The 18,010-nt window shown below is 37.7% G+C and overlaps 1 protein-coding gene across 21 annotated transcripts in view; it reads right to left on the reverse strand.

Moving 5' to 3' along the window:
- DLG1 (discs large MAGUK scaffold protein 1) overlaps window positions 1–18,010 on the reverse strand; it is a 145,373-nt gene that overhangs the window by 75,781 nt on the left and 51,582 nt on the right. For 16 of the 21 annotated variants that reach the window (XM_033069026.1, XM_033069023.1, XM_033069021.1 and 13 more), the window contains one exon: window positions 17,477–17,641. In XM_033069026.1, the coding sequence (XP_032924917.1) occupies window positions 17,477–17,641 (165 nt within the window). Of the gene's footprint in view, window positions 1–4,549; window positions 4,824–17,476; window positions 17,642–18,010 lie in introns of those variants that run through there. The other 5 variants (XM_033069031.1, XM_033069034.1, XM_033069030.2 and 2 more) reach the window with 4 other exon arrangements.

Below are 18,010 nucleotides of genomic sequence, written 5' to 3' on the forward strand. Positions count from 1 at the left end.
GCCCTAAAGAGTCCTACCTTTTTCACAGGCTTCCATGCACTGGGCTTCATACAGCAAGAGCTTGTTAGTCCACCTGAGTTATTAGCTGAGGACAATGGATTAAAAGGGGATCCAGCATCTGCCTTGCCTGAAGATTCAGACTCTCGGGCACAGTGCAGACAGAATGCCCCAGCAGTAGCAGCAGCAGAGCTCCAAAAGCAAAAAATTCTGTGTCTCCTTCTCTGTTTGCCAGATTTCTGGCTCATTCTGGAAACGTAATTTTCTTGAGATACAATGCAACAGAAATACGAAGAAATGATGTTACCAACTCTGAGGGAGACAGGTGTGAGAGAACAGGAAAGAGAAAGTGGAAGGTAAGCCCCTCTGGCAGGAAGCAGTGTCTGCAGGTAGCTGGAGCAGGGTTCAGTTCTGACACCACTCCCCCAGCTCCTAGCAGCACTGCGGTGCTGCAGGTGATTAGCTGAGGTAACAACCTGTACATGCCAGCACTGCAGGCACACAGCTCTGGGAAGGAAGCAGCACAGCCCCATCACTGCACGGGCCTGACCTCAGCCCAGGGGACCACTGCCCACAGCAGAGAACCAGCAGGATGCTGACAAAGCCTACGTGGCATTACATGAGTCATGCCAGGTATTCCTAAAATGTATTGATACTGTTATGATTTTAAAATTGCCTATCTCTAAAATGTCAAGTAAATTTCGCAGTCTTAAGAAGTTTTCATCTCTACTGTACACAGAAAATGTTTACAAAATGAACCAAAGGTTCATTTTCTAACCAAAGGTTAGAAGTCCTCTAATGCTTGGGTTAAACGATTGGAACATGTATTAATGCATTCCTCTCACAGAATAAATTCATATTGCTTTTATCACTGCTACAATACCGTCTTACAGAAAATGCAACCAGTTGCAGAGCTGATTTGCAAAACAAACTCATGCTTTTACAAATGTGTGATTTTACACAGCTAAAAATCAAGAATAAGAAGGAAACTTAGTACAATAAAACTCATGTTTGTTTCAGAAGGTGCATTGCTATAGAGAAAATCACCCCAAGCACGTACTATTTAAAGCTGCTTTCTCCTGCATTCATCACAATATTGGCAGCAACAATTCAAAAATACTTCAATATATATCAAAATACAGGAAGGATAATAAATGTTGCCCTAAGAAATCAGTTTTTCACTGTCATTTTAACACGCCTTACAACAGCTCTATGTTGTTGTGTGATTAGACATAGCACTTCGTACATGCTAGAACCATGTCCATAATATTCCAAAGACTCTGAGAGCAATAGTCTAGGATTAATGACACAGTAAAACTTTTACCAAGATCTTAAAAGGAAGATATGCAAATTCGACAGATGACTAAGCTCAAACAACTCATGAAAGCAGTTGATAAGCTCTGAAATTTAAAATTAAGTTTTTGAAATGGTTAAGCAGATTTTTGGATGACTTTTCTGCGCTGATCCTTTTCATCTTTCCTAAAATATGTCCTAGAAGATACAAGTAAAAATGAGCACAGGATATTCAAGGAGCTAAACAATTTTTCAGTATCAAATGCTGTAAGTGTATGCTCAGTTACGTGCTAAGAACAGCCTCCGTGCATTGCTGTTAGAACCAGTTTGACAACATGTGGGATTCACACAAATCAGTTTCTGCATTTGTAGCACACTGTGGGCCAAATACCAACAGTTAAAATGCTTGCTGAGACATGATAGCTGGGATTGACTGGCAAGAACAGGGGCTTCTCCGAGCTCTGGAAAGACTTCAGGAAAAAGCAGTGCTCTTGATGCAGCTATCGTCCTTGATGCACTGTGCATATCTCTTGTTAGGACAGCACTTCCAATTACCCAGTATTTGTCATTTACATAATGCTATATTTACTAAGCTCATGGCACAGTTATTCACCCTCATGACAGTATAAATTTGTTGTATGCTTGGTTTTATCGTTACCTTCCATTTTTATAGCACAGATTTGCTTCTTTTTAAAAAAAATTAAAAACTGCTGACAAAAATTGATATACTGGCTCCTAAACAAATTCCTTAATTCTTCTATTTGAGTGACTAACACCACATTACAGAGAATGAGAAGGGAGAAACAATAAAGGCCTCGAATTCCTGAGCATGGTAAGTCTGCTTCCAGGACTCATAAAGAAGTCTGGTGTGGTTAGCTGGGCACCATGCACTTGGACATGTGTGCATTCCTTTGGGTATAAACCAAGGGATAACTACAGCAAAAAGCAGTGCTACCCTATCCATCATCAACTTCAGCCTTGCTTCTTTAGGATACAAGCCCCTACTCAAAAAATACCCTACCTCAAAATCCAAAGTCCTCTTACCACCTTGCTTGGGCTAGGGTGACCTAAGCAGGTGCCAGAGAATGAAAGGTATGTGCTGCCCCATCTCCAGGAGTCATTTCCCTTTCACTGGAGATGGAGGGAACGAAGCAAGTATGACCACTTCATGCCATCCAAGAAAGCCAAGCAAACTAAGGGGCAGTTAAAACTGGGGCTTTGTAGCAGATCCACAGGGGAAGCAGGAGACAACTACTTTAATAATCATGATGTCACAGCAATGAGACTCAATAAAGCCCATGATAACACGCAGAATTTCTACAGACCAGGTTAGAGAGGTACGTCATATCTAATTACTTATTTGTACCCTGCAAATGTGATTACAATCAAATCATGGGGATGTATCTCAAATGAACAAATAAAAGGCATCAAAAATGTTCAGAATACCACAACACAGAACACAAACTGAAGAGAACTGAAAAACAAAATTGCAGCACAATTAAAAACCTCCAAAAGCCTTTTTCTTTCCTGAGGCTAGAACAGCTGCAATGAATGATAAGGTGCAATGACAGTACAGCATCCTTCCAGGGGAAGTGGCTTCAACAAGCTCTTACGTTTTCAGTGCATGACTTCTGAAAACGCTCATTAAGTTTTTTTTAACAACCACTCCAAAATATTTTATGTTTTTTCCTTCCTTCTGACCATGAACATGTATAAGGAGTTCTTTTAAATGAAGAACTGTCAGAACTATGAAAAAATTTGGCAGGCTTTCCCAGAGGTAAGCAATCTTTTTCATAGCAGAAAAATAGAACAAGCACTGGGATATTCATGGAATCACTGCTTTGGTTTGAAGGGATCTCAGGAACTTCACCTGGTCCAACCCTCACTCAAAGCAGAGGGTATTCCATATTTTATTTATGAGCAGATTTCTGGGCCCGACTAATCAGTCCAATTGCAAGCTTCATGCATTCCAATATTACTTCTTCAAGCTTTAAACAAATGAGAACAACTACAATTTTTCTTCAAAAGGTTAATACTGCATATTTTTACTTTAAAAAACCCCTCAGTATTTAAAAGCTAGTATGTCTACCTAATGCATCACTTGGAGTTGTATAATGACCCCCTAGAGAAACTACAGGATCCATCTTCCACATCATGTACAAGATGCAACAATAAAGTCAAAATTCCCCTCTAAGCTCTCCTATTCATTGTTTACTCCAAATTCCTAAGCAAAAAAACCCAGCAACAATAAGCAGACTTCAGAGGAAGTGCCAGTTTACCATCTTTGAATCAACTACTAACAGGCAGAAATTATCCTAATAAAATTACAGTATCTGAGGGTAACAAATTTTTCCTTCTTTTACAAGTTTTTGTAGTATTTCAGGTTAAATCATTCAAGACATCTTGACTAATGATGAATTTCACTTGACAGTAGAAAACAAACCTAATCTCCCATGTTTAAATAATTCTGACATGTCAGCATTGTTCCATAGGTCTTAGTCATATTTTCCAGAGAAATACTCATTTTCTAATGCTAATAAGTTTAAACTTCTCCCAGTGTCAACCTTAAGAAGTAATCCAAAAGACACACAATTGAAATTTAGCTTGTTTGCTTTTACCTGAGTTTGAATGATGATTAACACAAATGTTACATAGAGCAGATTTTCAACAGTGAAGTTGAAAAATGTCATGTTTTTTCTTACAGACTGCACTATTGAATTTACACCCTCTATGTAAGGGAGACATTCCTTCATCTGTGTATTATCAGTAGCCAGAAAGCCTAGAAAGCTGTTAAAGAACTGAATTTGTGCTACCTGGAGTTAAGTTTTTATATTATTTAATTCTTTAGATAAAATTCCTTAACCATTAAAAACATAGTCTATTTGATTTGACATCTTACTAGAACTATGGAACTGATATTTCTTAACTATGTTATTGCCCTCCAGAGCCAAGCAGCAGAATGCAAACTACATTTTCAATACTTCACTGTTTCATTAGGATATCTCATATTTAAAATTGCTGGAGGCTCATCACTTACAAAATAAATAAAAATCAGACCTCATTTAGTGTTTCCATTTCATGCTTTAATGCTAGAAATTATACAGAGCTCTTTTAAAATATGAAAATGAAAGCTGACAGAAAATGCCATTCATAAATAAGAGATTATATGAAACCATGCATATATAAATAATTGCTCTTTCTGACTAACAAGTAACCAGAAAACATGCAGACACAATCACTTTAATATGTGGCATATTACCTGGGTGGAGCTGGCAGCGACAGAAATGCAGTCAATGAAGCCATGTCTCCGAGTGAAAAATGCCACTATCTGCTGCCACCGGGAAGGCTCAGTCCGTAACTCATCTGTTGAGCCTTTCTTTGCCCACTGCTTCTGTTTGGGGCCTACAGAGCTGTGGCTGGTGCCAGTGTTGCCTCGACTGCCGCGAGAATAGAGGAGTGTGTTATTTCCGAAAATGTAATTCATCTCTGCAGCTCTGCAGGTGGTTGCCAGGCAGTCTTAATTCCCTACCAGCTGCTGAGTGGTGAATGAGCAGAAAAAAAAAAAAAAAATGCAGATAGAATTACAGCAGCATCGTTTACAAACCAGGAAAACAAAATTCTTGCAAACTGCTGCTATTTTTCTTCCAAAGATTTCCACCTCTCACATTCCCTCTCTACCTGTGATTACAATGATGAATATAATCTTGAGCAATTTAAAAAAAAAAAAGAAAAAAAAAAGAAAAAAGAAAATAGCAGCAAGCAAAGGTTTTCCTTATTTTTCCTTTTCGAAATGCACAGAATGAAAACCTTGCTTTCTCTTCGTAGTTGCCAACAGATATTTAAGGGAAACTGGGTAGCAGGTACAGTACAACGTTACAAATTCACAGCTATGAGGATGGTGGTGGATGATAACAGCTACTGGGTGGAGAAAGCACAGATCAAAAATAACCAAGTTTCAATCACTGCCTGTAGAAATATCCAATAGCATCTTTTCACTTCCTTGCCTGCATAAATTATGAACCTGAAGCAAACAAAACAGGGAATATAGAACAGAACTGCACTTTTTCACTGATTCTGTCTGTTATGAAAGCATTCCACAGAGCAAAATTACTTTAAAACCATGTTCAAAAATATTTAATAAACAACGGTTTGCTGATTTCTTCTTATTTTTCCCTGTTCTTTGGTGCATAAAACAATTATCGAGGGAGTGAACCACAGTGCCACAAAGCAATCATTCTGTGTTACGTATCAGAGGATGCCCAGTGAAGTTGTTCTACTGCGGTTTGGGGTTTTTTTAATCCTCAAGACAATCAGAGACTTGAGATTAAACATGACAAGTCCACACTCTGTTGTTCTTATTCTGTGAATAATGTGTCATGTTCATAACACCTATATAACATATGCCCAAATTTCTGTGACTACTGTAAACATATTATTAAAACAATATATATATATCTCTTTCTGACTAAACATTACATCTCAAAAGTAGAATAATAATTCAAAAACAAAAAAAACTTACTATTCACTAATGACTTTTCAGTAAGATTATTTTGGTCTCCCATGCACATGACAAGTACTACTGTTCTAGGTTTTCTCTACTCTCTTCACAGCAAAAAAGAATTCAGAATAATTATCTGAAAGACTACATGGAACTCAAGTCACTTTACAGAATTCACCATTCAAATTTTTATAGCCAACTATTTTTTTAAAAATCCTCCATTTCACATTGGAAGGATTATTTTGGAAATCAGTTAAATGTCAAGGTTTCAATATCAGCTTATCTTTGGAAAGCCAAAAGTTATTGAAACCATTTGTGGTATATTTCTACAGTCATGATCATAGCACCAGGACAAACATTTTTTAAAAACCCAGAGAACTCTCCATATAAACAAAGGCAGAAAAATTCCTTACAACACAGTCATAACTTACAGCCACATAATTCTAAAAATCCACTGATTTATTATGTGCATTTCAGTGGAATTACCAAATTCCCTCACATACTTTTTGGGATACAACATAATCTGCTGTTTAACAAATTCTTACTGACAGCTATCCTAGTCTGAGTAACAGTTTTTTTCCTGCTGGTTTCTCTTACAAGCAGAAATAAGAAGTACATTAATTGAAATCTGTTGTAGCGAGATCAATGCACCATTTACTTCTACTCACCAGCACAGCTCAATACCACACCACATGCCAATATTCTGAGCACACCTTTCAGACAGACTTTATTAATATTTATAAAATACAATGGCTTATCAGTGCAAGTCATATGAAACTGGGTCTGACTTGTGCAGTGTCCTTAAAGCTATGAGCATAAGATAGATAATGGAGGTGGAGAAATGCCTGACACAGTAGATACAATGACCCTTTCAAATGGAAAAGCTTTTCATAATAGGAATTTTTTCACAGGAACACTGCAGCACTTCCTGAGTCCTACCTTCTTCCAGCCAAAAAAACATATCTAGTCTGAAAAATGGTATAAATTTATTCCAGAGAAACTGATAAATCCCTGGCTATGATTGAAGATGTTTGGAACAAGGTACAAATGACATGTTTTGAGATCCAAGTCCTTTTATGAAAGTCAAGGTGAAACTATTTTTTTATCTTTTTCTACATACAGCCTTGAATGTCAACACTGCTATACAGTTTATTAAATATCTTAGAGTACAAGAATTTGTCTAACATTCAAAAGAACTTGCTCAATAATTCATTTTTCTCTCTATTTCTCCCCACAGGCTCTAAACAAAGTCACATGGAAGAATATTGTGCAAAATTCTGGAAGAAAACACCACAATATATGGACAGGAAATGTACCAAGTAGGTATTTTTTTACTGTTATATTGATCTGTCTGAGGAAAGACAGGTTTGCTGTGTTTTAAGGCAGTTTCTTTCAAGGATGATTCCCACACAGCCAACAATCCACTATGGCATCAATTACAAAGTGATTTTAGAAATCAGCACTTCAGGAAAGCATCGTGTGGACAAAAAGCTTCCTGAAAGCAAAGCAATGATGATTTAATTTCAATTGAGAGAGAAATCCAGAAAAGTACTTAAGGAAGAGGTTATGCAATCCCTCTGCTGATGCAAGGCAGCAGTCTGTGTCACCTACACTCCATATGGATGTAATGATATCGAGCAAGATTTGCTGACGCCTAAGCAGATAGAGTTGCAGTTATTTGTAGAAGGAGCTGGTACTGTGGTGATGAGACAAACCCTGATTTTTACATGTTACAAAGCAACCTGGAGATAAAGGCAAAGCATAGCTCTAGAGATGGCACAAAATCAGGACACCACAAAGGAGTCCAGATTAGAAGAATGGTCACTTGGAGAGCTGAAAAAAAACAGTGGGAGGTTGTAAAAACAAGGGCTCATTCAAGTCACAGCATTCAACAGAGGGTCAAACACCTACAAGTAGACACCAGAAAAAAGTTCTATTTGCACAGAAAAGGCAATATCCAGAGAAAGGAAAATCATCAACACAGATGTTGCAGCTGAAATTGCATCTGTGAATGATTGCCTCCAGAGTCAGGAGGCAGAACAAGGAGACTCATCAGGAAACTGCAGGAGTCCTAAAAGGAGTAGAGAGCTTCCCTGACCCCTTTTTTGTATTCTACATATTGAACTGATGGGGCTAAAATTAGAAACAAAGCAAACAAAAAACCCCACACAATAAAACAAAACAAAAACCACTATTTACTGTTACGCAAGAATTGAGAATTTGCAGATTTTTAAAAGATTCCCACCCCAAAACAAAACAGCATATAATTAAGATTTATACATCAGCACACATATCTCTACAGGTTAAGAAATTTACTTCAAGATTCATCTGCATTTGTCGAGGCTGCAGAGTAACATTATTTGTTTTGGGGCCAATTAGCAAGATACAGTAATCACAGTGGTTACTAAGTATAAAAATCAACATCAAATACTTGGACTAGGATTCCTCTGACTTTATATCCAAGCAAATTGGTTATTATCAGCTTGCTGAGACAAGTCAAAACATGACCTAATGCTGTATTTTAATCTCTGAGATAAAGGTCTCCTGGGCATAACTTTATGAGCAGAATGCACACCTAAAATTAAAAAGGCACAGCAACAAAAATTGTTTGTGAACAGGAACAGCAGTTACATCCCAATTATCCTTTCTAAACAAAAACCAACAGTCCCCCTGAAGCATTTGAAAAGTGTCTTATATTAGTTTTACTACCATTTGGCTAAACAGAGCATTGGCTAAAATAAGCACAGACCCTAAAGGAAAAAAACCTGATTGTCTTAACAGAGCAAATTCAAGAATCACCTAAAACAATGGCAGGGACTTATTTCCATTATCAGTTAGGTTTTGACCAAAAACAGAGGCAAATGAAATGTTCAGAACTTGGATATTCAAGCATAAGACTACACAACTTAAACTCTTCAGGCATGGGAACAAAAACAACACTGAAAATGTAGATATAAACTCATGTTTCTTTCTTACACTTTTCAGAATTCTAGATTTAACAAACTTTCACTGGCATAAGTCTAAGTCTCATAAACAAGTATATGCAGTATTCTAAGCCAAAGCCCAGGAGCTCAGGACCCAAATACTGTGGAGAAAAAAAAAATGGTTAACCCTTTTTGCTAAGAGATGGTAGAAAGTCTATCTTAACTTTTAGTTCAGATAGGACTGAAGGATATTTCTTGACCTAGTGTCATTTACATAATCAATAAAAAGCATATATCTTACTGCTGAAACCAACTTACAAGTAAACATCCCAGCACAATTATTCTATAATGATCTATTTCAGTATAAATATTTAATATAAAAGATCATTACCTTATTACTCACAATACACCTCAGACAACCTACCAATCTGGGCAGATTAAACTGCCTGGTCTTCCGCACCCTGCTCATGAACCTCCTGCCCATCTTTTTGGCACGCCAGACTGATAAAAACATCTTGTGTTTAATGCAACTCTCCTTAGGCTTGCTTCAGTCAGCAAAATGAACCCAACTGCATCGAGAGCTCAGGGAAAATCTCGGGTGAAAACAGTGCAACCTCTTTCTAGGACGACTTGATGTTGATTACTGTATCTTAGGTTGTTCTAATGTTTGGATTAATCCACAGTCCATCTGTTACAGTTTTTCTTTCTTGTTTCTGTTGACAAGAATTTGTTGAGCAGATCCTTATGGAGAATTGGGCAGATTTGGTCAACTGCTTCTCACTATAAAACACAAACTGACACCTTTGCATGTATTTCCACATTCTCCAATTACAGGAGTTTAAAATCAGTAACCCATCGAGAACTTGGGCAATGCATTTTAATTAGAGACTGCATAACAGCTCCTCTCAAGTGCGATCACTGAAGTACGATACTAATCTAAAAATAAGCATGCCTGAGAGTATCTTCAAGTTTTTCTTCATGATTCCCAATATTCTATGTATGTTCCTAACACCAGAAGCACTTTCTGCTGAAGATGGCAAAGCTTCACAAAGTTCTCAATTTAGAAAAAAGTAACAGACTGCAACCTTCTCAAAATCATAACCCAACTTGCAAATTACATGTTAACTGATCTTTGATTTCCACATGAAAACAGTATCTTCATCTTCAGGTTAACCTCACCTACCTGCTCAGACTGGAGCAGGACAAGAAAATCTACTGGGGCAGAGAGGAAATTAAAATTACTTTGTTGCTAACCTTGAACATGCACAGTTTAAATTATAAAGACCACTAGCCTTCCTGAGAGCAGAAAAACTCTCTCAATTAACAGAAAAGGCTGTTTTAACAGCAGCTCCACAAGCTCTAAAAGACTTCAGGGGAAGTATTTGAGAAAACAGAAGAGATTGGAGGGAAGACACACCAGGAGACAAAAGGAAGGGAACCTATTAATATTACCAGCACAAGATTTGGGTTCACATGGAAAGGAGATTGTTAGCATTGAAGGAAGGATTGTAAATATGCACATTTATATAACAGCTATTTTCATACAGCTTAATGGGAAGAAGGTAAATAAACGTGCTTGTTTGCAGTTCAAGAAACAAGCAATGTGGGTTGTAATACATTGGTTGGTATATCCAGAAACCAAAAGGCTACCAGCAGCTGAAAGATTATTTCAAAGTCAGAGGCTGACTGTAGGTCACTGTGTTTATGGGCTATAAAACAACTATCACCTGTTAATCTATAGTTCTGAATATAAATTTTGATTTCTGAAATAACCAATCTCTAGTCATTTTCACCATTTTAGAGACTTAGCATTACTGACTGTATTTCCATTGGTTTGTTCTGAGTCAATTCTTCACCAAATGGAGGGGTCAAACTAGTTCATTTTTCATGCCTCAGTAGCTGCCCTCTGTCTCTGATCATTCTTGTTGCTCCTCTTTGAGTATCTAAATTTGCCTTCTTAATCAAGATAATGAATGGTGCAGATTTCTGGAGTGATAAGATAATGCAGTTTTATTCCCATTTGCTTTGCTGATTATTCCTTGTATTCCATTTGCCTTTTTGACTGTAAATTGAGTACTGAGATGATTATTCCATTAATCTGTTATAACCCTGAGCTCTTATTCCTCTTAGATAATGCAATGAGAACACAAGCTTTTCTAAGATCCTTCTAGTAACCTCCATCCATGATTACCAATCTTCTTTCTTACCCTTTACTTTCCTTTTGTTGTTGGTTTGGTTTTGGTAGGGCATTTTTGTTTGGTTTGGTTTGACAACTAAATCCCAAAATTATTTTTTTCTTATTTCATGACAGCTTAAGTTTTTCCATAATCTTTTTTGAGTGTGCATCTAAGAAAACCTAGAAACTTACATCAACAAGATGATCTTTAAGCACATGTTCTAAGGGATTTGTGCAGCAGAAATTCTCTTTGCAATGCATTCATCGCTTTCTCATCTCTCATTTCTCCACATGCTCATTGATTCTGCTCTTTAGAACAGTTTCACCGTGCTTTGCCAGTACAGAAACGAGAGCGAGTTCCAATTTCTCCCCTCCCTTCTGGAAGCTATTTTAAGAACAAGTACCACCTTGCCATGTCTCATTCCTGTGATACCACAGTCAGAATAAGTGGGCTTTACACAGCACTGCAGCACTAATAGATAAGCAGTTTCAAATCAAGGTTAATTTAAAACCATTAAGCTTAAATACCATTAGGTCCTGGAAATACTTTTCCAAAGATGACTAAATACGTGAAAAAAACCAGGCATACACCGAGTGGGCACAAGATATTTATTTCACAGACAGTGCATGTAGTCAGCAGAACTGCTGTGCCAGCATTACAAAGCCTGTCTCAGCAGAGGTTTGGGTACCACTGACACACCATTAGACATTTCCTTGAAACTATGTGTCCACTTCAAAGTACAGGATACGGAGCACAAAACCACAAGCTGCTGCTTCTAAGCAAGAGGAGAGGAAAGGCTGAAGGACGTTACTTCTCACCCTACAGGCACTTACAGCACTAGGTCAAATCAAATGCCCAGCTAACCTACTGCCTCTGTCAGCAGTGAAGAGGGAAGGTGTAGAGTGATCCTTCCCTGCTCAATATACCATCACAAGCTCTAACAGTTCACAGGGCCAAAGAAGGTAAACTGTCTTACTGCTTTTATTCTAATAAAAGACCACTTGCGCTCTAATGCAAACTGAGCTGAATATTTTCTCCAGATCTGACACTGCAAGGGGTAAGCAGAGATAAAGACAGGGGCACTGGCACTGGGCATAACTACTGTTTCTAAGGTATTCCCTGGGTGCTTCACCTGGGCAAAAAGATTCCTTTGGTTAGAATTCAGGGGTAAAACTTGAATCTTTTATTCAATGGAGAACAGTATTTCACCTCAGTTTGAAGCATTTCATTGTTCAGAGACAGGAAAATAGCAAGTAATTTGCATTTAATGTCATAATATTATGAAGTCATAGTCTTATTCACTGACATAAGTTTATGTAACTACAAAAGAGTCCTCCAATTGCTTTAAATGGATAAACAACATTACTCTACATGTTCCCACTGGTAAAGAGAAGTGGGGATTTTTACTGTATCATGTGAAGCACAAGTGCTGTAAGCAGAACATAACAGCCCCTGCCAGAATGACAGCTCTGTGCAGGAGATTGAGAGCAGGCAGCCAGCAGTGGGAAGGCTGATCCCTGCACTGCCTGTCCCCAGCACCCAGCACAGGGGTGACCATTCCTGGGAATATGTGAGAACAGGAAAAATGGCCAACTGTGCTGCATGAAATACAGACAAGAGTCCATGATTATGGAACTACAAGTTACAGACTTCTGCCACCAACACAAACATACTTCTCACAATTCCTAATGTGTTCTGGTGCTCCACTGATGATTGCACAAAGCTGTTCTAGAGATACCAAATATTCAACCAGTAGAATGTCTTGAGCTCCTTATAGATGTATGATTCTGTCTGTAATTAAAATTTCCATGTATAGTATGAAAAAGCAATTTTAGGTCCCTTACTAGACTAACAAAGCCAGTACAATGTTCCAACTAAAACATTTCTGTTCAGCTGTCCATGTATCTGTGACACATGAAAGGAACAAACCAGGAGCAGGCATTTTTCTTCACACCCTTTGAAAACCGGTGCTATGGTGAAAACCTTCAGAGATAGATGACTGAAAAAGATTTGATTCAAGGAAGAAGAACAGCAGAAGATTTTCTCAACCAGTAAGTCTAGCTTCCTGCTACCACATGCAGCCACATGATAATATAATTTATAAACTTATCAACTGCTTTGGAAAGTTTTTAAGAACTTGTGAAAATTTCAAATAGGAATTATTGATATAATGGAAACGCATTGAATATTGCAATATTAAGAATTTATTTCAGAGTAAGATAAAGATTTATCATGCTAGTCATGGTATATTTTTCCAGTACAAGATATATTTGTAGCCTACAAATTATTACATGTTCCCTTTGGAGTTTCTATGTTAGCAATGAAATATTAGCTCAAAATACCAACACACAATACACAAATATATTACAGAAATATGTGGAAGCCCCAGTCAGGTTCTACATTTAAATAATCAATTGCCATGCTATATCATACAGATATATATATATATATATATATGTGATAAATAATCTGTCAGGTCCAGGTAGCTGTAAATAAAGATTACTGATTTTTTTTTTTTCTGTCTTATTGCACCATGACCCATTATTTTATAGCCTTGTAATAATCTGTTATTAAAGCTTTTTTTCCTTGATAGAAAACTTCTGCTTCCACTCCACAGTTTAAAAGTTTGCTTGGTACCATATCATACCGGTGACAGATTTCGCTTGATTGGGGCTGTGTACTAACCCAGTTAAATTCGAACACGTCACTCCGAAGGGGCTGTGATGCCGCTGTCCTACGGCACTAAATTCAGTGTTACATGGGAGCAAACCCTGCGGCAGCATCGCCATCTCGCGGCCAAGCTGCAGAGCAGAGCGGTTCAGAACTCTGTGGACCTCACATTGGAACCACACCTTTCCAGGTGCAATTTGAAACCCCATCCTGGAGAAATTCTGGTACTCGCTGCCTACCTACCTGAAAATATTCTTCAAAGCCTTTGGACGAGAATGTTTATGAAGGATTTTAATTTGACCATTTTCACTATTCCTTTATGATTATCTTACATGAAATACTTTTTTAAAAGCTGTTTTACAGCATTAGCATTCCATTCCACACAGTATTAGAGAACAGAGGACACAAAATCTCCTGGGTCAAATTTACTTCTTTGTTACTTGAGACACAGAAAGCAAACATTTCTTCTTAAACTGACAAAGTTCCACTCTAAAAAGACAAAACCTTTAAGTCTTACTCAAACTTTAAAAGAGTACAGTTAGTCTCTCTTATTTTATGCTAACTGCAAACATGCAATATTTTAACCCAACCTGAATCTGAGATAGCCCATTCCCCTGTCCATAAGATAAACTACCTTCATTTACTACAGTACTTGACATTTGATAAATAGTCCCATACTTATCTAAAAATTTGGGATAGACATTTGCATTTTTGGTCATTGAAAACTACTATTTGAAATAGCATCCACCTGTTCAAGCAAGTTATTAAAGCTATTTTAAGTCCTAGAATATTTGAAAGCTTCTCTCAAGAACAAAATGCATACTAGTCAGAACCAGGCATCTCCCTTTCCTTCTGCTCTTCTGTATTATTCCTCTATACTGCAGAGAGTTTGCTATAAGAAAAGGTATTCCTCAAAATCCAATTCTACTGGCCTCTGCAGCATTGCTTAAAAAGCGACATAAAATCATAAAATCACTGACTTCTTCAAACTACTATGTACTTGAAATTTTAAGTGCATTTAGCATTTATATTTAAAACAAAAAACAAGCCTTCTATTATTTTATTAATGACAAACACAACATTCTCTATTACATTTAGTTTCTTTAAGCAATGAACAATTGAAGAAAGCTGATCGAGATCTTGTATATCAGACCTGGTTCCTTGCACAGTGCACCAAGCCAACCTACCAAATAAATCACACAAGGCACTCTTAAATCAGAACTGTTGTTGCTAAATTGATCTCCAGCACAAGCTATGCCAAAACTATGAACACCTTGCAGGTCATCAGACCAAAAGCAGAGCAGACCACTATGCTAATAATACAACAGCAACCTTGGGTTTTTCCTTCAGGAGAGAAGCAAGACAGCAGTCAATGAGCATCAGAAATAAAAATTATACAAAACACTGGTTAACAACTGAAACCTGGAACACCCATCTCAGTTTTTAGATTAACAAAGCTTTGAACAATTTCAATTAACCATACAGTGCTTTGAAATTAATAGGGAGGAGTTACCCAAAAATAATCAGATATATGCTAAAAATGGTAATACAAACTGAGCGATAATACTTCCCTTAAGAACATTTTTCCCTATTGAGTGATGATTACCCAGCATTTAACAATGTGAGACAGATAACAGCAATCCTTCTCAGAGACCTAAGATACACAGTATTTTGAAAAGGCCTCAATGTATTTTGTAACTACACTTAATTCTTAATTCTGCTTAATTCTATTCTGAAATAGTTTTCTTTCTTCCAGACAGTTTTACAGCTCCTCTCTTTCCCTTTTTGATCCTTTTATACTTTCTAAAAGGCAAGACTAACTGCTCAAGGACTTAGGAAAAGCTTATGAATAGCTTATGAATAAACTGAGTTGGCCTTAAGTCCCCAGAGGAAGAGGACTTTTTTAAAATTTATTTCTAATGGCTGCATATAAAAGGTGTTTCATTACTTCCAGAACATCAATAAATTCAGGGAATTAGACACGTGAAAGTGTGTTACTGTGTGTCTAAATTCATAAGCAAGCAAAGTTAAGTCCTAGTCATTCCCAAAACTGAAAGCATTGTCACATGAGTATTCTCAGAAGGCTCTTCAGAGGGCAATACAGCCCACTTCTAAAAGGTTATTCATTAGGGCTTAAAGAATTCAGCTTCTCTAGCTGAAGACTATGGAAAAATACTGAGAGTTCATTATGGAGATATAAGTAAAAATCACTGGTTCAATATCATCATATGCATTTTAAAACTTTTAGCAAAGCTGGAAAGCAATTACTAAATGCACTCACACACTACAGTTGGGTCTTCTACAGAATCCTTACAAGTAAATGATAAAGAGCTGGTAGATTCAGCAACATTTTTCCTCATAATTTAAAACATGTAAATATAACTAGGTTCAAAACAATTTTTTTCCTTAAAATATGATAGAATGGTTTGGTTTGGAAGGGCCTTTAAGATCATCTAGATCAAACTCCATACCATGGGCTCGAAGACCCTGCACAGGTTGCTCAAAGCCCCATCCAACCTGTCCTTGAACACTTGCAGGGATGGGGCAGACACTCCTTCTCTGGGCAGCCTGTGTCAGTGCCTCATCACTCATGGGAAAGAATTTCTTACTAATAACTAATCTAAATCTACCCTCTTTCATTTAACAGCAATTCCCCATCTTGTCCAATCACCATATGACCTTGCAAAAATTCCTTCTCCAGCTTTCTTGCAGCCACTTCATGCACTGGAAGGGGCTCTAAGGTCTCCATGGAGCCTTTGGCTCTCCAGGATGAACAGCCCCAACTCTCTCAGTGTTTCTTAACAGAAGAGATGCTCTGTCCTTGGGCAGCCTGAGAACAAGGTTGCTTTCTTGGTTCCCAGTCATATCCTCATGACAATGCTCCAGCGCTCTGATCATCTTTGTGCCCTCCTCTGGGCCTGCTCCAACAGGTCCATATCCTTCTTTTGTCGGGGAACCTGCTGCAGGTGGGGTCTCAGCAGAGCAGCTCAGAGGGGCAGAATCCCCTCCCTCCCCCCCTGCTGCCCACCCTGCTTTGGATGCAGCCCAGAACACATTTGGCTTTCTAGGCTATGAATGCACATTGTTGGGTCATGTCCAGCCTCTCATCCAGCAGCACCCCCAAGTCCTTCTCCCCAGGGCTGCTCTCAATGTAACAGCATTTGTTCTTTGCAGTTACAAAGGACACTATCACACACAAACAATTCATGCTAAAAGTACCAAGCTATAAGCTTACTGCAATCTAAGCCCATCTCATCACTCTAAAGCCCAAACATTCCCCAATATCAAATAATTTCTCCACTTTTCCCTCAAAACCAACCAGAAAGACTCAGAGATGTTATAGAAAACAGCATTTAGTCTGACACACAAAAACGCTCTGCTATTCAGAACATGATTGAGCTACATCTATCTACTAACACAGTAAATAAAACTGCCTGTTATTATCCCCTCCCAAACCTCACACTCAGATCTTTAAATCTGTCTTCAAGTTTCTGAAGCAAACTTGAAAATAATGGTACTGCATGCTGAAAAACTCCAGAGACGTATATTGCACTTGGCTTATTACATATTGCACATAGATCCTCAATTAAAATATTTACTAGAAACAAACTTGGAATTGTCTCTACAGGTTTCTGACCAAAAACCCAAAATGAAACCAACAGCACAAACTACAGTACCCCTGAAAACTACATCCAAAATCTTACATTACCTACAGTTGTTTTCTGGGCATTTTACTACCACACATTTCTAGATAGAATGTGTGGAACTAAGTCAATGCTTGAATGTCTACAAAGTAAATGTCACAAACGAGCAGTTCCATAAGAAACAGAAAGAGGTGTTTCGCATGCATTTTTGCCCCACAGAATTAAATTCCTGAGGAGCATACCAAAACACTCTTGAACTTTAAAAATGCCTACCTTTACTGGTGAAATATGAGAATGGGAAACAAATCCATGAACATTCTCAATCTGTGACAGATTCTTCTCCGATACATGGACCAGCTCTGGACCTGTCACCTCGTTGGCAATGTGTGGAGAGCTGTGCTCCTGTGGGGGCGTATCTTCATCCTGATAGCGGTATTTCTGCAAAAAATTACAGAAAAAGATCAGGCCACCACAGAAACAAGAAAAGATTATCCAGAAATCCTAAGTCAGCCAGAAATAGCTATTCTTCTGACCTTGCTGAACTTCAAGGCAATAAAATCTATTAATAAAAATTTTAATTAGTATTTTTAGTTTAAAGACTGGTTCTATCCAAAATGTTCCAGTGCTTATAGTCCAACACCCCAACATTTTCTAAGCACGTTCACCTTCACTACTACTCTACTCCCAAATACATAAATAGATATTAATAGTTTATAGGGAAAGCATGTCATTATTAAAGGTACAGAAAAATCTTCTAAACATATGCTCATCTTAATCTTGGGAAAAGTTACTCCTGTTATTGAAGCA

Source organism: Catharus ustulatus, chromosome 10 (assembly GCF_009819885.2).
Source record: "Catharus ustulatus isolate bCatUst1 chromosome 10, bCatUst1.pri.v2, whole genome shotgun sequence".
In the NCBI taxonomy this organism is placed as follows: domain Eukaryota; kingdom Metazoa; phylum Chordata; class Aves; order Passeriformes; family Turdidae; genus Catharus; species Catharus ustulatus.